Raw genomic sequence first — 20626 nt, 5'->3', positions numbered from 1 at the left:
GCAGTTCTGGAGAAGAACCTGGGAGGGTTGGAACCTGTGGAGCTGGCCATGTGGCCTGGGGCCAGGAGGGACCAAGGAGGTGTTGGAAAGAGTGGGGCCAAGAGGTCAGGGTCGCTCCATCCCAAACCATTGCAGAGCCCCCGGGGCCGGGATGGGGCGGGGCGGGCGCTCGGCAGCGCCGGCAGCTCGTGCTGCCGCCTGCTGTTGGCACCCGGAACTGCAGCTGGGGGCGGCGCATGCGCAGTGCCGCTGATTTCCCACGCTCACTGCTGCCCTCCGGTGGACAATTCCCAAACTGCAACTCCAGGAGATGAGCGGGTAAAGAGGGAAAATTCCCTGTTTTGAAAGAAAAAAGTGTTTCCTGAGCGAAACATCAGGGTTTTTTTTCATCAATAAATGGGTGGTGCTTGCCTCTGTCCCCATTTCTCCATTTAATTTTTCATCCTTCTTCATTCTGTTTGTTTTTCTTTTTTTCCTCCCAATGCTTCTTCTGAACTGTTTCCTCAAATCAGGAACTTTGGAACTGGCTCTGAACTGATCGTTCATCCTTTTAACATTGCACTGAACAGCCCCTGCCAGCTTCCGCAGCCCTTCCTGGTGCTCCACACCCTTCCACAGGTCCCTCCCTTCCCTGGACATGCTCCAGCCCCTCCAGGTCCTTTCTGAGGGGCTGCAGTGAATGAGGAAAAAGGGAGGAATATTTCTCCAGCACCTCTTTGAAGATCAAGCTTTGAAAAATAAAGCTTTAAGTGGCCTCTAAAGAAAACTCCAGGAACTGTTTTATTTTAGGAAATGAGGCGCCCTGCAGGAGAGAAATTAAAGGAGCTGTAGCGGATACATCAGGTGAGCCAGCAGCAAATTTTGGTAAAATTTTGATACACCAGGCAAGCAAGGATCAAATTTCTGATAAACATTTGATACACCAGGTGAGCAAGGATCAAGTTTTTGATACATTTTTTATACGCCAGGTGAGCAAGTGGCAATTTATTGCTACATCAGGTGAGCAGCCAAGGAGCATCAGCAGGTGGCCGTGACGTTGCCACTCCCAAACCCCTCTATGGGGAAGTGCCCAAGCGGCCCCAGGCACTGCCCAATCTCTGCTGTCCGTGCTGTCCTGCGCTCTCCTGGCTGCTCCAGCCCCCACTTGTGCTGGTGCTGCTGCCCTGGCATCGGTCCCTCGCTGGGCAGCTCTCGGAGGGGCTTTTCCAGGATGGACGCCTTGTTACAGTGACCAAGGTGGCCACAGTGGCAATAATGGCCACAGTGACCACAATGGTAACAATGGCCACAGTGATCACAGTGGACAAAGTGACCATAGTGGCCATAATGGCCTCGGTAGCCTTGGTGGCCTCATTTTTCCTGGGGGTCCGGGTGGCCTTCGTGCTCATGGTGACCACAGTGGCCTCCATAACCACAATGACCTTGGTGGCCTGGTGGCTTAGAGGGTTCCAATGGCCACTGCCATGGCCACGGTAGCTAGGAGAAGCCCCCCAAGGTGGGGGAGTTCCTGGGGAGGCTCCCACCTGTGGGAACAAAGAGAGGGGTCAGGGGGATCATGGGGTGAGAGGGTCAGGGGGCCATGGGGGAGGCAAAGTGGGGATGGGGGTCCTTGAGAGTGTGGGATGTCAGAGGGGGCCATAATGAGGTCCCTTTCCCCTGTGCCCAACCATGGGTGGCCTTGTCCCCCAACCCCAGTGGGTGTTCCCAGCACTGGATGTCCCTGTCCCCCTTACCTGTCACTGGGTGTCCCCATCCCCTGTGCCCAGCAGTGGCTGTCCCTGACCTTGTCCCCAGCTCTGGGTGTCCTGCCTCCCAGCCACAGTGGGTGTCCCTGTCCCCTCTGGGCCATGGGTGTCCCCAGCACTGTGTGTCCTTGTCCCCAACCCTCACTGAGTGTCCCCATCCCCCCAGGTTGTTCCCAAGATGTCACCTCGCAGCCACTCGCAGTTGTACTTGCTGGAGTTCCCAGTGGAGCGAAGTCCAATGTTCATCGTGCTTCCTTCCATCTTGACATCAGTGACCTCAAAGATCTCAAAGGGTGGGATCAGCACCTCACGGTTTTTAGGATCGTAGGAAAAATTCTGGATGTCCACGCCGTGGCACGTGTGCACCTCGAACATCGTGACTGTCCCATAACGCTGGGCCACCTTTTTGTCCAGAGACGACAAAGCGAATTGACCGAAGCGAACTTTATCACCAAGTTTTGCATTGAACTGGTATTTCCTCACCCCCCGGAACACATCCAGACACTTATTATTAGGGACTCTCAGCTTCTGGAGGACGTCGGTCAGCAGGAAATGCAGCGTTTTGAAGTGGAAGTTGTCCCGGTATTCCTGGCTGGAGCGTCCAGCCTCACGCACAGCATCATTGAACTCCCTGTACACGTACTTCATCGTGTAGGCCATGACAGCGATGGCCTGGTCATTGGTCAGAGAGGATGAATGGGAGCCTCGATTCTGCCACTCGGCCGTTGCATTTGTCCAGACCTCGGCAAACTTGTCATTCTTGAGGAAATCAGAGCGCTTGAGTTCTGGCAACTTCTCAGTCATTTCATCCTTACACTTCAGGTACTGGTCATCAAAGGAGTTCTGGGCCATGTCCAGGGGCTTCACCTCGATGCCCATGGTGGCCACGGTCATTGCCAGCAGTGCCAGGGTCTGAGCCAAGGGGGCCATGGAGAAGAGAGGCCACAGGGACCAGGGTGGGACACTGGGGGACACAGAGGGGACACAGACGACAGACTGTGTGGCACAGGGAAGACACTGAGAAACACCAGGGGATGCTGAGGAGACATTGATGGGACAGAGGGGACTCTGAGGGACATGGCAGGACATGGGGAAGCTTCCTTGGGGAGGGGCTGGGGAGGAAGAGTGGGGTCAGTCGGGGAAGGAGGGCAGCCCTGGCCAGGAGACCACTGGAACCTGATCCCAAATCCTGGGGTCACTCCTGGATGCCCCAGTGTCCCCCAGACTCTCAATCCCACTCCCATCATTCTGTGTCTCACCTCCTGGTGTTTCCCAGTGCCTCTGTTACCCCAATCCCTCTCCCAGTCCTTTGTACCCCTCCCAGGGACCCCATGTCCCCCGGGACCCTGACCCAAGGTCCTCCAGTGCCCCCCTTGTCCCCATCCCATACCCCATGATGACTCTGGTGACCCGTGGACACTGATCCAGTCTTTTGTGTCCTGAGTGTGCCCCAGTGCCCCCCAGTACCCCACTGCCACTCCCATGGTCCTGTGTCCCCATCGCTGCCCCTAGACCACCCCAGGACCCCAGCCCCTGTCCTGTGACACCCCCAGTGCCCCCCAGACCCCAATCCCACAGTCCCGTGTTCCCCCACAAAGGGTCCCCCAGTCCCTGATACCGAAATCAGTTGGAGTGAGCTCTCTGATGGAACTGGAGGTATCAGAAAGACGGAATTCCTTCTCAGCTCAGACTCACAGCAGATCTCTCCTGGTCCTGTAGGTCAGGGGGACTTTGCCATGGGGTATTTATCCACCACAATTATAAATATTCATGAAAATGTGTCCCTCACCTCTTACAGAAACTTAATTTTTCCTGTAGATAATCTGCATGGCTCTGCCTCTTTTAGGAAATAATTTTAATTGTGCTGGGGTGTCATAAAAATGGGGTGTCAGAGTATGCTTTTCGCTGAGTGCCCCAATATGCCAGATGACCTTGCCTCAAACTTTTGCTTTTGGCAGGCACTTCTCCTTCTGTGTTACAGAACTTTACAAAACCCGTGCACTGGAGTTCCCTTTATCTCTTTTTACACATGTTCAAGCAAACTTTGCCCTGCTGTGTCCACAATTTTACATCCTTTTATTGTTTTTTGCCAGTTCATCTTTAAGTTCTATCCAGCACCATTGAGGGATCTGAAACCTTCTATTTTCTTTCTTATTTCTCACCTCCCAGGACCCCAGTCCCACTCCTCAGCGACTGTTCTCCTCATCCAAGAGGCCAGGAAATCCAATTTGGACAAATGTTTATGGTATATACTCTGCTTGCCATAGAGTCAAGGGATGTGGAACGAAGGGAGGAGCGCACAGTGTTACAGAGAGCTCTGGAATTGGTAGCGAGAAAAAGAGAAAATGTAGGAACTCACTTGCCATCTGCTTTGAGCATTGCTCATGCTCATGGACCCACAAGGGAAGAAAGAAGTCAATTAACAGCACAGGGATCTCCGATTAAATATAATGAAGAATTATTGTCCCTCCTCGATTCCTCCCAGCTGCCCAAAGAAGTGGCCGTACTACAGTCCAGGGCACACCAGCCTGGGGATTGATAAATCCCTGTGGGTAAATAGATTTGCAATAAAGCTGCACGAGAGGCTCCACAACAAAGCACCCTGGTGTTAATTCCTGAGCAAGGAATTTCTCTGCCAGAGGTGAGGCCTGGATAGAGTTGGGCAGATTGAAAATTGACGGCCTAACTAAAAGCCCACAATAAAGAGGGTGAGTAAGAGGTTACTCCCAATAACCAGGTCAGGCCCTTCCCAGCTGATGCTGCAATTTGTAAAGGAGAAAAGAACCAGCAAAGCTCTGGGGAATTGATGCCATGGGGATTGGTCTGTGGCCTCATATCCTCAGTGTCCGTAGGATAAAATTGTCAGGTTGGTTACAGAGCAATGCCCAATATGTTTTCAAAAGAACCCTTTGAATTCAAAACCATCACCTCCAGGCACCACTGAAAGAGGAAACACTCCCAATGATAACTGCCAAATGGAATTTCTGAGCTACCATGCAAACATGGGCTCAGCTATCTCCTGGTGTTGGTGGATCACTTCTTGGGGGCTCCAGAACTTCTCCTGCCACTCCAGTGTGGAGAAAATATCGGCGGGAGAAATGCGGCACTCGATACGAATGATCAGCAAGTCTCAAACTTTATTGATAGGCATACATATTTATATTGGTGTTAATGAAGTTAATGCATATTGCAAAGGCGAGCTCACAATTGGTTAGTTACTTATCAGTCAACTACGCCTACTTCTGCATTCTTATGGCTACTCTATTGAAACTTTTCTTCATATTTCTTCATTTTTCTTCATAAAGGCTCTCTCCCACATCCTAATGTTGCACCAAGGGCACAGTGTCCTTTGCTTTATATGGACACTGACTGCTGACTCTTATACTTGTCTATCTCTTGCTTATTCATTGGTATCCTGTCGACATGGCCTTTCTCAGCTAACCAACTGTCCACAAAATCCTCTACAGTTTTTCTGTTGAACAAGCATGGTCTGATTAAATGCAGCAGATATCATCTTTTGCACCATGTTCTGTAAGCATATGCAAAAACATGGCAAAATTAACATGATTAACAAAGCTACAATGCCTACTGTAATGCCAACCTTAACAATAGAACGTAACCATGATCCTAGGCCTAAAGATTTGAGCCATCCATCAATACTGAGGCCTGATTCCACTTGTAAATTTCCAGTTAACCGTCGCAGCTCAGAGAGCTGAGAGTGGACAGACTGTGCATGGTCAGAAAGGTTCATACAGCACATACCCTCAAATTCTTCACAGCCATGGCCTTGTGCTAGTAAAAGAAAATCAATTGCAGCTCTATTCTGAAGTGTTGCATGGTGAATAGAATCGACATCAAGCAAAAGGCTAGAAATTGCCAAAGAGGTGGCATTAGTTTACTTAGCAAGCCAGCATCCCAATTTGTTTAGGGTGGCATGAGCACCTGCAGCTGCCACTCCTGGAGTCAAAAAAGACGCTGCAACTATAGCCTCTGGGGACCAAAACTTCACATCATCTTTGCAATCAGCAGTAAATGCATGATTCATTCTTTTACTTCCATGACGTCGGTGGCTCATATTTAGTATCATGGACATATTGGGTGTGAGTAGAGACAGCTGTCCAATTGTACATGGCCCCCCACGCAGCATCGATGGGACACCGGCCCAAGCACGGTCCCCACAAATTAAAAAGTAACCTGCTGGCAATTGAATAGGGTCATTTGATGAGATTGACACTGTCTTTGTAGTATAATTGCACCAGGCTGTTGCATTACGGTAAATAGCCATGCTAGAAGTTACAGTAGTAGAATGGTTCTTGGCTGGAAGCTGGCTTCTATGATTAAAATTAAGACATGCATCTGCCATCACTGAACCTAACAGCTCTAACTCTTGGGGTTCCTGCGGTGCTAAGGGAAAATAGGAAACCCATTGATCCCAGCTGTCTACACTTGCTTTAGCATTGTTGGTCTTGCAGGTGGGTACATTTGAAGGGCATGGCCAGGGATCTGCTGGTAGCCCAACCAAACAGGTTGTAAATGGGTTACCGGGAGAAGATAATGACAGGCAAATAGCCTCCTGGTTAGTTAAGTTTGCCAGGGTGACCCAAATATTAGTTTTGGGCTGAGGTGGGACCCATGCTGATGGGCTTTCACTCCTCTGGCAGCGTCTGCACTATCTATGGAGAGAATGAAAATTAGTAAAACAGCAGCATAAGTCTGCCACATCACCTTGATTTTTCCAGACGCTGCTCTGAACCACTCAGACATGTTTCTAAGGATATTTTTGCTTTCCTTTCCTCTATCCTCTTTGGTCTGCCCAATTTATCTCTTTAGCCCTTAACACAAGTTACGAAAACTAATGTTGTTTGTGATGGAGAAATACGACCACACTTAGACTGTAAAATACACACCAGCCCTAAAATGTACATAAGTGCTGAATTCCCCTATACCATCATTTTCGTTCTGGTATCATACAACTGTAACCCTTCACCATACCTGTAAATTTAAATCTCTCCAGAGTTAATCTGCCATAAACTACAACTCTGCCCCATCAGGTATAGAACGTGTACCCACTTAGTTTGTTGACAACCCCCAAAACATACCTGCAGCATAGTTCTATCTACGTTTGATACAAGCTAATTCTAGCTAAATTCTAGATTCTGGTGTTGGTGGATCACTTCTTGGGGGCTCCAGAACTCCTCCTGCCACTCCAGCAAGGCCAGGGAAGCCACCCAGGCACTCCCCCAAGAGATCATCCCCAGGCTCAAGGTGCCTGCAGGGATGTCACCTGATAGGGGACCCCAATTGGTATCTGAGGTGTGGCAGCAACTCAGTGAGCAGTGGGGGAGTGGGGCTGGGGAACTGGGGGGACATGGGACCGTGGGATTGGGGTCGTGGGGTGTGAGCAATAAGACAGAGAATAGAAAGTTTTAGATCCCTTAATGGTGCTGGCTAGGGCTTAAAGAAGAACTAGCAAAAAACAATAAAAGGATGTCAAAGTGCATACACAGAAGAGCAAAGGTGGCTGGAACATGCGGAGAAAGAGATAAAGGGAGCTCCAGTGAGGGGTTTTTGGCAAATTCTGTAACACAGAAGGAGCAGCAGTGTCTGCCAAAAGTTAAAATTCAAGCTGAGGTCATCTGGCATACTGGGGCATGCAGTGTAAACCACACTGAGAAAGCTCATATTTAGGACTCTACAGGACCATAAAAGGATTTCCACAAAGAGGTGGTGCTGGGTTCTGTGGGTGGAGCCATGCAAATTATTTCTCGGAAAAGTGAAGTTTCTGTAAGAGGTGAGTGACACATTGTTATGAATATTTATAATTGTGGTGGATAAAGTCCCTGTGGCAAACTGCCCCCTAGCCTGCAGGACCAGGAGAGATCCACTGTGAGTCTGAGCTGGTAAAGAATTCTGGCTTTCTGATACCTGCAGTCCATCAGGGAGTTCAGTCCGCTGTTTTGGTATCGGGGCTGGGGGGACACGGGAACTTGGAGGGACACAGACGGGATTGGGATTGTGGTGCTGGGGGACACTGTGGGAGTCACAGGTCTGGGATTGGGGTAATGGGGAGCTCTTGGGGAAAATGAGGGGGGACACAGGAGATGGTGGGAGTGGGATTGGGGTGATGGGGGGCTGGGAGACACTGTGGGGGCAGAGGGTGATGCCTGGATTTGGGTTGATGTCCTGGGGTGACACCAAAAAAATTGGGGAATGGGAATGGGAGTGGGGTCGTGGGACAGGCCGAGGAGCACACTGGGGGGCTCAGGGAGTGACCCCAGCATTTGGGTCAGGATTCTGCTGGGGCTGAGGGGACTTGAATTCATGAGAGTAAGACTGGGCTTCTGGGGGGCCATGATACTGTGGGATTGGGGTCCCCAGGGGGCTGGGAGGTGTTGGGGAGGCATAAGAAAGCCAAGGATCTGGGATCAGGGACCCTGGACATGTCCAGGGGTCTGCTGGCCAGGAGCGCCTCCCTTCCCCTGGGCTGGCTCCACTCCCCTGCCCAATCCCTCATTAAGGAACCCTCCCCATGTGTCCTCTGTGTCCCCTCTTTGTCCCCACTGTCCCATAGTGCCCTGGTCTCCGTGGTCTCTCCCTCCATGGTCCCCCTGGCTCAGACCCTGACACTGCTGGCAGTGGCCATGGCCACCATGGCTGTTGATGCGATCCCCCTGGACATGGCCCCGGACTCCTTTGATGACCAGTACAAGGGCTGTGGCCCTGCCATGAAGGCGGCATTGCTGACCCTCAGCTGGTCTGAGTTTGAGCAGAACAAGAAGTTTGCCGAGGTTTGGGCAAAGGCTGTAGCCGAGTGGCAGAGTCAGGGGCCCTCTGAGTCCCCTCTGTCCCCAGACCAGGCCACTGCCATCATGGCCTTCTCAATGGATGGCCTGACCACCAGCATGTTCAATGATGCTGTGCGCGTGGCCGGGCGCTCCCGACAGGAATACCTGGACAACTTCCACTTCAAAACGCTGCATTTCCTGCTGACCGACGCCCTGGCCACGCTGAGGGACGCTCAGAAAGGGCAGTGTCGGGATGCGTTCCTGAAGGTGTGTGACACCCGGTTCGAGGCACAGCTTGGCGACACGGTTCGGTTTGGTCTATTCATGACGGTATTCCCGAGCAAACCAATTGGCGAGTGCCCCGGTGAGACAATGCTCGAGCTGCGCACGTGCCATGGCGTGGAATTGCAGTTTTCCAGCGAACAGCCGGAACCTGACATGGTGCTGATCCCACCCTTTGAGACCTTCAAGGTCACCCAATACACCCAGGAAGGGGACAAGACACAGATCCAGCTCCAGTCCACCGGGACCTACAGCAAATACAACTGCGAGTGGCTGGGAGGTGACACTACAGGGGACAGCTGTGGGGGATGGGGACAGCCCTGATAGGGCACAGGGGATAATGGCACTCACTGGGGATGGGGGACAGGGACACCCATAGTGTGTGGGGGGACAAGGATACCCTGGGCTGGGGACATCCACTGTGGGCACAGGGATGGGAACAGACATGACGGGGAACAGGGATGGGGACCCCCACTTCTGGGAGAGAGCAGGGACAGGAACAGCCATGCCAGGGGACAAGGGACAGGGACAGGGACAGGGACCCCACCAGGGTACCAACCTCTGATAAAGATTGGTCCCTCTCTGATAAAGGCAGTTATTTGGGGATGGGCACTGTGTACAGAACATGGGTGGGTCAGGACCCCCCATGGCACTCCCTGAAACCCCCTGTAACCCCCTGTAACCCCCCCCCCATGGAAATCTCTGACTCCTCTCGACCCCTGGCACTCCTAAGCCCACCAAGACCCCCCTGACCTCCCTGGCCTCTGTTCCCCCCCATGCCCCCCCAGAACTGCTGTCATCTGTCACCTCATGGCCCCCATCTCTCCTGTAACCCCTAAGCCTCCATTATTGCCATCCCTGACCCCTTCACTCCCCTTACTGTCCCCTGATGCCGATTTTTGTCCCTCAGGTGGGAGTGTCCCCAGTGCCCCCTTCCACGTTGGAGGACTCCTTCTGGCCACCACAGCCCTGACACTGGCCACTGGAATCCTCTGAGCCACGAGGCCACCGAGGTCACTGTGGTCACTGCGGCAACTATGGCCACCATGGCAACCAAGGCCGCTGATGTCACTGTTGCCACCACGATCACCAAGACCACCAGGACCCCCAGAGAAACAAGACCACCAAGGCTACCAATTCCACCACTGCCACTATGGCCACCATGGCAGCTATTGCCACCATGAGGTCACTGGGGCCACCATTGTCACTGTGGCACTATGGACACCACAGCCACTCTGGCCACCATGGTCACTATAACCAAGGCCCTCTGGCCACCTTGATCACCAAGATTACTTGAGCCACAAAGTTACAACAGCCAATGTAGCTACTGTGGCCACCAGTATCACTGGGCAAAGCAATTCTATTAAATAATTCTATCAAAACCATTCTATTAAGTATATCTGTCAAAGCCATCAAAAAGTGACAGTTCTTAAGCAGGGCTCAATGTCACTCACCACACCAACACTCATGGGAATGTCGCTTTCTCGCAAAATCAAGGATGATTCTTGGGGAGCAACCCCTTCCTGAGGGAGGAAACTCACACATATTTCACTCCAAGCAGGAACAGGGGAAAGGAATCTCTGTCTGAGAGGGAACTGGATGTTCCCAGGGTCAGATGACGGACAGCCATGCCCACTTCTGGTGCTTCATCCTCAGTTCTCAATTTGGGATTGGTGATTTGGACTGGTTTTAGCCCCACTCATCACCAAAATCAGCACAAGACCCCTCTCAATGCTGTCCCAATGGCCACAAATGGGGCATTGTCCCTTGGCCACATTCCAGGCAGAGCATCCTGCCACATCCTGCACTTCAGGGGGACCTTAAAGGCTGGAAATTGGGAGGTTCAAGAGGGCAATGGCAGGTCCTGTCCCTGTGGACAGACAGTCTCTGGTTCCCATCCAGGCTGGGGTTGACCTCCTGAAGCAGCTCTGGAGAAGGACCTGGGGGTGCTGGTGGGTGACCCATGGAACTGGCTTTGTGTCCTGGGGCCAGGAAGGATCCAGGGGGCATCAAGAGAGGTGGGACCAGGAGGTCAGGGAGTGATCGTGCCCCTCTGCCCTGTCTAGGGAGGCACATTGGGAGTGCCGTGTCCAGCTGTGCCCAGTGCCGTGTCCTGTTCTGGGCTGCTCTGGACCCAATCCTGTGCTCAGGGATGACGCTGCCTGAGCTGGGAGGTTGGGCCAGGTGCCCACTCTGGGTCCTTCCAGCCTGACCCATTCTGGCATTTGGGAATTCTGGCAGTTGTGGTTCAGGAATTGTCCACAGCGAGGGGGCATCAGCAGCACTGCGCATGCGCCGCTCCCAGCTGCAGTTCCAGGTGCTAACAGCAGGCGGCAGCACGAGCTGCTGGCGCTGCCGAGCGCCCGCCCCGCCCCATCCCGGCCCGCGGGGGCTCTGCAATGGTTTGGGATGGAGCCACCTTAAAGCCCGTCCGGTGCCAGCCCTGCCATGGGCAGGGACATCTTCCCCTGGGCCGGGCTGCTCCAGGCCCTGCCCAACCTGGCCATGGACACGGCCAGGGATGGGGCAGTCACAGCTTCTCTGGGCAGCCTGTGCCAGGGCATCACCACCGCCAAAGGGAAGGATTTTATAGGAAAGATGGGTTGTGAAAATGACAAGGTGGATTGGGTTCTTTCTTGGGAGAAATGGTTGTCAATGTCTTCAAAATGGATCTTGATGGCTCCACAGACATGAAGTTTGTCACTGAACCCTGGAGGTTTGACCAGAAAGGTTGAAGTCCTGAACTCTTGACTAATAAGAGAAATGGGTCCCCACGAAGTCTATTCTATACCCCAGATAGCCTGAAATTCTGAACTTTGGGAGAAAATGACAGCTTCAAGGGGAATGTGGGGGAGGTGGTTTGGGAATGCTGCATCTTCCTGGTACCTCAGCCAATGGGGAAAGGGTGAAGGCAACATGCGGCCAGGAGTTTGGGATAAAAGGAGGCTGTGCTCTCTGAAACCTGGAGAGAGAAACCCCACAGGGGATATGGCTGTGGAAACTGTCCCTTTATTCGAATCAAGTTTCAAGACTATTTTTGAACACTTGGCTTTTCATAGTGTGGCTTTTCCCCACATACTGAAGGTGCTGGGTAGAGCTTAAAGTCTGACTGGCAAAAATGATAAAAGGGTGTAAAAGTATTTACACAGGACAATAAACATGGCTCTAAGCAGTGGAGAAAGAGATAAAGGGAACTCTAGTGGGGTTTTTGACAAATTCTGAAACACAGAAGGAGCGACACCTGCCCAAAGCGAAAGTTTGAGGCAAGGTCATCTGAGATATTGGAGCACTCAGAGCAAATGACCCCCAGAAACCCCAGTCTTATGACCCTCCAGGACAATAAAAAATATTTCCTAAAAGAGGCAGGGCCATGCCGATTATTTACGGGAAATGTGCTGGTTTTGTATTAGCTAAGAAGCCCATTTGAATGAATATGTATAATTAGGACAAATAGATTTCTGTGTGGCAAAGTCCCCTCTCTTGTGCAGGACCAGGAGAGATCATGGTTCCTCGTGGCCCCTCATGGCCCCTCCTGTACCCCTGTAATCCCTGACCCCTCTCTGACCCTCCTCAACCTCCTCACCTCCATGGATCACTCATCCCTCTCTTTTTCCCCCCAGGTGTGAGCATCCCCAGGGCCCCCTCCCACCTCAGAGGGCTCCTCCTGGTCACTACAGCCATGGCAGTGGCCACCAGGATTGTCTCAGACATGAGGTAAGGAAGGTCACCGTGGTCTCCACAATCTCCAAGGCCACTGTGACCCCCAGAGAAAAGAGCCAACCAAAGGTGCCAAGGCCACCACTGCCATTTTTCCAGGACAGAAATAAGGGACAAAAGAGGAAGAGAAGAGAAGAAGAGAAGAGAAGAGAAGAGAAGAGAAGAGAAGAGAAGAGAAGAGAAGAGAAGAGAAGAGAAGAGAAGAGAAGAGAAGAGAAGAGAAGAGAAGAGAAGAGAAGAGAAGAGAAGAGAAGAAAATTCTACCTACTCCCCACCCCCCAACATTTCATTAACTGCCCTTTACTTCTTTGGAGATTCATTTATTTGCATTCTTGCCCAAATCCTGTGAATTCCCAAATATTCAGGACTTAAACCAAACCAAACTCTATTTCCGCATCCCAATTAATCCAACCCAGAAAGGAATAAAAGGAATGTTTCTTTTCAAAGAGAATATGTGAATCTGGTGGTAGATAAGGCCTGGGACTTGTAGAGAAGGAAGTGACTGCAGAAACTATCAGTTTCAGAAAATGTTCTTTATTGATATGGACTGCTGCTCAGACAAAGTCCTATGAAATTCCTGAATTTTGAGAAGAAGAACAAAGACTTAACAAGCTTATGAATATTAATTTCCCCACCCCGTGTGGAGTTAAAGCTCATTTGAATGGTCATGTGTATGTGTGATAGAAGGGCGGGGTGTGTAGCAAGGGTGACGTGCAGTAGCTGGACTGTGAAGTCTGCACCTTCTTAATACCTCAGCCAATGGGGAAGGGGAGTGGGAGATATGGCCAAGAAATTCAGATAAAAAGGAGGCTGCATCATCCAGCAATTTGAGAGACCTCATGAGGGAATTCCCCATGGCCTCTCCATTTATTCATTAATAAAATTACAGGACTCTTCTGTCTCCTTCCTGCAAGGAAACTTCTGGCAAGCTGAATTTTTCTGCTCAAATGTTCAATAGCAAAAATATTGTTCCACTTGCATCCTAAGCGGTATGCTTGGCTGCAGCCAGAGTCTCACCCACAAAATGGCGGCTCTGCCTTTTATACCCCTGGAGTTGCATCAGCCAAATACATATCATTAGTAGTCATACATATACAAACATTTTCCTTCTATATCCCTGGCCCCTCCCAAAGTCTGCCAGTTGACTCTTCCTTGCTTTCCATTGGTGGAGACCTTCCTGCAGTCTGATTGGAGGTGAGGTGTTGTCATGCCACGCCCCCCCAGCAACAGGCTTGGCCCTTTCCCAGCTGCCCCATGCAAGGGGCACAGGGGCAAGCCCTCCCTCCACATGACCCTGACAACTCTGACAACCTGGGCCATCTGGTGGCAACAATACAGAGGGAGGAAAGGAGACTAGGAGAAGAACAAAGGTTGTCCGAAAAACAAACCACAATAAAATAGCCATAAAAAATAAAACTTCTCTTAACGTACAAACAATATTCACCCCTGAAATGTGAGAGCCAATCATCATGTTACCCATCTGTACCAAAGCTGTGGCTGCCCCACTCCTGGAACGGTTCAAGGCCAGAATGGGCAGGGCCTGGAGCAGCCTGGCCCAGGGGAAGATGTCCCTGCCCATGGCAGGGCTGGCACCGGACGGCCTTTAAGGTCGCTCCATCCCAGACCATTGCAGAGCCCCCGGGGGCCGGGATGGGGCGGGGCGGGGTCTCGGCAGTGCCAGCAGCTCGTGCTGCCGCCTGCTGTTGGCACCTGGAACTGCACAGTGCAACTGAATTCCCATGCTCACTGCTGCCCTCCTGTGGACAATTCCTGAACCACAACTGCCAGAATGCCCAAATCTCAGAATGGGTGAGGCTGGAAGGGCCCAGAGTGGGCACCTGGCCCAACCTCCCAGCTCAGACAGTCTCCTCCCTGAGCACCGGGATTTGAAACCAGAGCAGCCCAGAGCTGGACACAGCACTGGACAGAACTGGACAGACTGCTATTGATGTCCCTCCCTGGGCAGGGCAGAGGGGTACAAACACGCCCTGATATCCTATCCCTGCTCTTCCTGATGTCCCATCGATCCATCCTGACCCCAGGTAACATGGCCAGCTCCACTGGGTCCCCATGAGTATGCCCAGGGTTCCTCCTCCGCAGCTGCTCCAGGAGGAGCCCCAGCCTGGATTGGCACTGGGGACTGTTCCTCCCCAGGGACAGGACCTGCCCTTGCCCTCTTGAACCTCCCAATTTCCAGCATTTAAGGTCCCCCTGAACTGCAGGATGTGGCAGGATGCTCTGCCTGGAATGTGGCCAAGGGACAATGCCCCATTTGTGGCCATTGGGACAGCATTGAGAGAGGTCTGGTGCTGATTTTGGTGCTGAATTGGGCTAAAACCAGCCCAAATCACCAACCCCAAATGGACAACTGAGGGTAGAGCACCAGAGCTGGGCCTGGCCATCCATCATCTGACCCTGGGAACATCCAGTTCCCTCTCAGACAGAGATTCCTCTCCCCTATTCCTGCTTGCAATGAAATGTGTGTGAGGTTCCTCCCTCAGGAAGGGGTTGCTTCCCAAGGATCCTTCTCAAGGTTGAGATAAAGAGACGTTCCCGTGAATGTTGATGTGGGGAGTGACATCCAGCCCTGCTGAAGAATTGTAACTTTTATGTAATGGAATTTTTTGGATGAAATTATTTAATGGAATTGTTTTGATAGAATTTTTTAATAGTTCTGCTTTGCACAATGGCTTTTGTGGACACAGCTGCCACAGTGGCTGTGGTAGCCTTGTGGCTGAGGGAGTCTTGATGATCATGGTGGCCACGGCTGCCACAGTGACCACAATGACCGTGCTGTCCTTGGTGACCTTGTGGCCCAGAGAACTCTGGTGGCCAGTGTCAGCGCTGTGGTTGCCAAGAGGAGTCCTCCGAGGTGTAAGGGGGCCCTGGGGATGCTCCCACCTGTGGGGGAAAAAGGGGCATAATGGGAAACCATGTAGTAGAGAGGGGGTTGGGAACAGCCATAATGGATGGTTAGGAGTGGCAGCAGAGATGGGGGCCATGAGGTGACAGGTGACAGGATGTTGTGGATGGGGGGGCATGGGGGTAGAGGGGCTAGGTAGGTCAGTGGGGTCATGGTGGGCTTAGGGATGACAGGGGTCAGTGGGAGTCAGAGGGTGGCATGAGGGGTGACAGGGGGTGACAGGTGTTCAGAGTGTGCCATGGGGGGTCATTGCCCACCTACATCCAGCACACAGGGCCCATCCCAACAGCACTGTTTTGGCGGGGAGGGACAGGTTCAGTACAGGGAAGGTCTGGTTTCTGCCCTCCCCTGGCAGGGGTGTTCCTGTCCCTGTCCCCTCCCAGAAGTGGGAATCCCCATCCCTGTGCACTGTCATGGATGTTGTTGCCCTCGTGCCCACAATGGCTGCCCCCAAATTTGATGTCGCCAGCACTGGGTGTCCTTCTCCCCCAAAACACAGTGGGTGTCCCTGTCCCCCATGCCCAGCGAGTATCATTGTCCCCTGTGCCATATCATGGGTGTCCCCAGGGCCACAGAGGTTATCCCCATCACCCCAGTCATTCCCCTATGGTGTCACCTCACAGCCACGCGCAGTTGTATTTGCTGAAGGTCCCGGTGGAGCGGAGACTGATCCTTGTCTTGCGCCCATTGTGGGTGACTTTGGTGACCTTGAAAGTCTCGAAGGGTGGGATCAGCACCTCGCGGTTGTGAGGATCATAGGAAAAAGCCTGGATGTCCACACCGTGGCACGTGTGAACCTCAAATATCGTGTCTGTTCCGTACTTCTGGGCAATCTCTTTGCTCAGCGACGTCGATGTGAATTGACCGAACCGAACCCTCTGGCCCCGCCGTGTCTTGAAATGAACGTCACGCACGCCCCGGAACACGTGGTGACACTTCCCCTTCTGAGCGTGCCTCAGTGTCCCCAGGGCATCGGTCAGCAGGAAATGCAACATTTTGAAGTGGAAGTTGTTCTGCTATTCCTGGCGGGAGTGCCCACCTGTGCGCACTGGCCGCATTGAACTCCTTGTAGAGGTACTTCATTGTGTAGGCCATGACAGCTACGGCCTGCGCTGGGGATGCCAGAGGGGACACATGGGAGCCCCGCTTGCGCCACTCAGCCTCGGCCTTCACCCAACCCTGGGCAAAGTGAGGATTCTTCTGGTACTCGAAGCCGTAGAGGGATGGCAGAGCCATGTTCATGGCAGGGACGCAGCCCCGGTACTGGTCATCGAAGGAGTCCCGGGCCGTGTCCAGGGGCACCACCTTGATGGCAATGGCAGTTGCCATGGTCATTGCCAGCAGTGCCAGGGTGTGAGCCTGGAGGGCCGTGGTGAGGAGAAGCCACCGGAACCTGTGTGGGACACTGGGGGACAAAGAGGGACACACCGAGGGGACAATTGGGGCACACAGGGGTACATAGGAAGGGTCCCTCTGTGAGAGGCTGAGGTGGGGCGGGGAGGTGTCAACTCAGGGGATGGGGTTAGAACACCCTTGGAAACAGCCTGGAATGTTGATCTGAAAACCTGGAGTCATTCCAGGACTCTCCAGTGTCCCTCAGACCCCCAGGACAACAATCCCGCTCCCATGGTCTCATATCCTCAACAATTAGCGGCCTCCCAGCTCCACAGGATCATGATTCAAATTCTCGGTCACTCCCTGTCCCCTCCAGCAGTGCCCTCCCGGACCCCAGAACCACTCCCACAATGCCCTACCCGGACTCCAGTGCCGTGACCCTCCCGGTGTCATTCCTGTGCCCACAAGCCCCACAACCCCACTCCCAGCCCTGTGTCCCTTCCCCTTTAGTGTAACCCCAGCCCCTCTGCAGTTCCCCAGCCCAAACCCTGGGAACAATCCCTGACCTCCCCAGTGTCCCCTCAGTGTCCCACCAGCTCCCTTCCAATCCCAGCCCTGTGTTTACCCTTCCATTGTCCCCCCAGTGCTCCCCTGGTCCTCAATCCTGCTCCCAATCCTCTGTAACTCTCTTGTAGAGCCGGGCTGATTACAAACCTCAACTAAATCCTTAAACCCACTCCCTCAGCCCCATTGTCCTCCTCAGCCCTCTCCCAGACCCCAGTTCCACTCCCAGCCCCGTGACCCTGTTGGTGTCACCCAGGACTCCAACCCAAATCTTCCCCCATAGCATCCCCCTGGAGCCCCCATGGTCCCACCCTGCAATCCCAGCCCCATGTCCCCCCCTCAATACGACCCCATGGTCCCCCCAGCCCCTGATACCGAAATTGGATGGAGTGAACTCCCTGATGGAACTGTAGGTATCAGAAACCCAGAATTCTTGATCAGCTCGGACTCACAGCAGATCTCTCCTGGTCCTGGACATCAGGGGGGATTTTGCCATGGGGTATTTATCCACCACAATTATAAATATTCATTAAAAGGGGCTTCTTAGCTAATACAGATACATCACTTTCTCTGGAAATAATTTGTATTCTTCTGCCACTTTCTGGAAGTCCTTTTATGGTACTGGGGGGTCACCCAGAGGGGTTTCTGGGTGTGGTTTTCACTGAGTGTCCCAATATGCCAGATGACCTTTCCTGCAACTTCTGCTTTTTGCAGGCGCTGCTCCTTCTGCTGTCCAGAACTTGCAAAAGATCCTCACTGGAGCTCCTTTACCTGTTTCTCCATGGATTCCATCCATGTTCATCCTGGATATCCACACTTCTACTGCCTTTCCTTGCTTTTACCCATTGATTTTAAGCTCAGTCCAACATCTTCAAGGGATCTGAAACTTTCTATTCTCTCTCTTATTGCTCACCCCCCACAACGCCAATCTCACTGTTCCTTCTTCCCCCAGTTCCCCCAGTCCCACTCCCCACTGCTCACTGAGTTGCTGCCACACCTCAGATACCAATTGGGGTCCCCTATCAGGTGACATCCCTGCAGGCTCCTTGAGCCTGGGGATGATCTCTTGGGGGAGTGCCTGAGTGACTTCCCTGGCCTTGTTGGTGTGGCAGGAGAAGTTCTGGAGCCCCAGTATGGGATTCACCAACACCAGGAGATACCTGAGCCCAGGCAGGCGTGGTAGCTCAGAAAATCCATTTTCCAGTAATCCCCAGGAGTGTTTCCTCTTCCAGCGATGCCTGGAGGGGATGGTTTTGAATTCAAAGAATTCTTTTGAAAGCATATTGGGCATTGCTCTGTAACCAACCTGACAATTTTGTCCTAAAGACACTGAGGATCTGATGGCACAGACCTGTCTCTATTTAATCAATTCCCCAGAGCTTTGCTGTTGCTTTTCTCCTTTACAAATTGCAGCATCAGCTGGGGAGAGCCTGACCTGGTTATTGGGAGTTACCTCTCACCCACCCACCCACCCTCTCTCTTTACTGTGGGCTTTCAGTTAAGCCGTCAATTTTCAATCTGCCCAACTCTATCCAGGCCTCACCTCTGGGGCTGAAATTCCTTGCTCAGGAATTAACACCAGGATGCTTTGTTGTGGAACCTCTCATGCAGATTTCATGCAAGAGAATTTCCCACAGGGATTTGTCAATCCCCAAGCTGGTGTGCCCTGGACTGTAGTACGGCCACTTCTTTGGGCAGCTGGGAGGAATTGAGGAGGGACAATAATTCTTGCTTATATTTAATCGGAGATCCCTGTGCTGTTATTTGACTTTTTTCCTTGCATTGGGCTCCATGGGCATGAGCAATGCTCAAAGTAGATGGCAAATGAGTTCTGACGTTTGCATGGGACTGGTTGAGTGGGACTGGGGATCTGCGCTGTGAGAAATAAGAGTGAGAACGAAAATTTAAATCCCTTAATAGTTCCAGATAGAGCTTAAAGATGAATGGGCAAAACCAAGAAAAGGAGTTAGACTTGAGGATAACCAGGATGAACGTGGATGGAATCCATGGAGAAACAGATAAAGGGAATTCCAGCAAAGGTCTCTTGCAAGTTCTGGACAGAAGGAGCAGCGCCTGCAAAAAGCAGAAGTTGCAGGAAAGGTCATCTGGTATATTGGGGCACTCAGTGAACACCACACCCAGAAACCCCTCTGGGTGACCCCCCAGTACCATAAAAGGACTTCCAGAAAGTGGCAGAAGAATGCAAATTATTTCCAGAGAAAATGATGCATCTACATTAGCTAAGAAGCCCCTTCTAATGAATATTTATAATTGTGGTGGATAAATACCCCATGGCAAAATCCCCCCTGATGTCCAGGACCAGGAGAGGTCTGCTGTGAGTCTGAGCTGATCAAGAATTCTGGCTTTCTGATACCTGCAGTTCCATCAGGGAGTTCACTCCAGGCAATTTTGGTATCAGGGGCTGTGGGGACACTGGGGACACTTGTGGGAGGGACATGGGACTGGGATTGTGGAGTGGGACCATGGGGGGCTCCAGGGGGACATTATGGGGGCAGGGGGTGACCTCGGGACTTGGGTTGGGGTCCTGGGGTGACATGACATGGGTAATGGGACTGGGTTTGGGACTTGGGTCGGGGAGAGGGAGCTGGGAGACTCTGGGGCCAGTGAGGGAGTGGCTTTAGGAATTTGGGTGAAATCCCAGAGAGACCTGGGGTTACAAGAGCGTTGCAGAGGGCTGGGAGCAGGCTTGAGTTTATGGGGAGCATGGAGGGGCAATGGAAGGGTAAACACAGGACTGGGATTGGTAAAACGGGGCTGGTGGGAGATTGAGGGGACACTGGGGAGGTCAGGGATTGTTCTCAGGGTTTGGGCTGGGGTGGCACTAGGGGGGGAAGGGACAAGGCACTGGGAGTAGGGTTGTGGGACTGGTGGGCACAGGGATGACAGTGGGGGGGACACAGAAGTGGGGTCCTGAGGGGTGCTGCTGGGGGGACAGGGAGTGAGCCCAGAATTGGAATTAAGTTCCTGGGGTTCTAGGAGGACACCAAGGGTTCAGGACATGGGACCATGGGGTGGGAGCGGGGTTCTGAGGGGAGTCCAGGAACGACCCCAGGGTCTGGGCTCGGCATCCCAGGATGTTTCTAGAGGTCTTGTAGCCAATGCTGCCCCCCACCCCACAGATGACTGCACTTCCCCTCCTCAGCCCCTCACAGAGGAATCCTTCCCATGTAACCCCATGTGCCCTAATTGTCCCCTCAGTGCGTCCCTCTTTGTCCCCCAGTGTCCCACACTGCTCGTGGTGGCCCGTCCCCACC

The 20626-nt window shown here is 52.6% G+C and overlaps 2 protein-coding genes and 1 pseudogene across 2 annotated transcripts; 1 reads left to right on the top strand and 2 right to left on the bottom strand.

Annotated features, from left to right (window-relative positions):
• Nucleotides 1–1476: 1476 nt before the first annotated feature.
• LOC115901226 (erythroblast NAD(P)(+)--arginine ADP-ribosyltransferase-like) lies at nt 1477–2675 on the bottom strand. The gene is made up of 2 exons (XM_030943698.1): nt 1931–2675; nt 1477–1523 (listed from the first exon to the last, which is right to left on the bottom strand). Exons 1-2 carry the CDS (start codon nt 2673–2675, stop codon nt 1477–1479), a joined length of 792 nt encoding a protein of 263 aa, XP_030799558.1.
• A 5669-nt stretch (nt 2676–8344) lies between these two features.
• Nucleotides 8345–9808, top strand: LOC115913112 (erythroblast NAD(P)(+)--arginine ADP-ribosyltransferase-like). Its single transcript, XM_030965004.1, has 2 exons — nt 8345–9092; nt 9723–9808. Exons 1-2 carry the CDS (start codon nt 8345–8347, stop codon nt 9806–9808), a joined length of 834 nt encoding a protein of 277 aa, XP_030820864.1.
• A 416-nt stretch (nt 9809–10224) lies between these two features.
• Nucleotides 10225–17420, bottom strand: LOC115913106 (annotated as a pseudogene).
• Between the last annotated feature and the right edge of the window lie 3206 nt (nt 17421–20626).

The sequence above is a fragment of the Camarhynchus parvulus genome, chromosome 2 (assembly GCF_901933205.1).
Source record: "Camarhynchus parvulus chromosome 2, STF_HiC, whole genome shotgun sequence".
In the NCBI taxonomy this organism is placed as follows: domain Eukaryota; kingdom Metazoa; phylum Chordata; class Aves; order Passeriformes; family Thraupidae; genus Camarhynchus; species Camarhynchus parvulus.
This window is presented reverse-complemented; position numbering and strand designations above follow the sequence as displayed.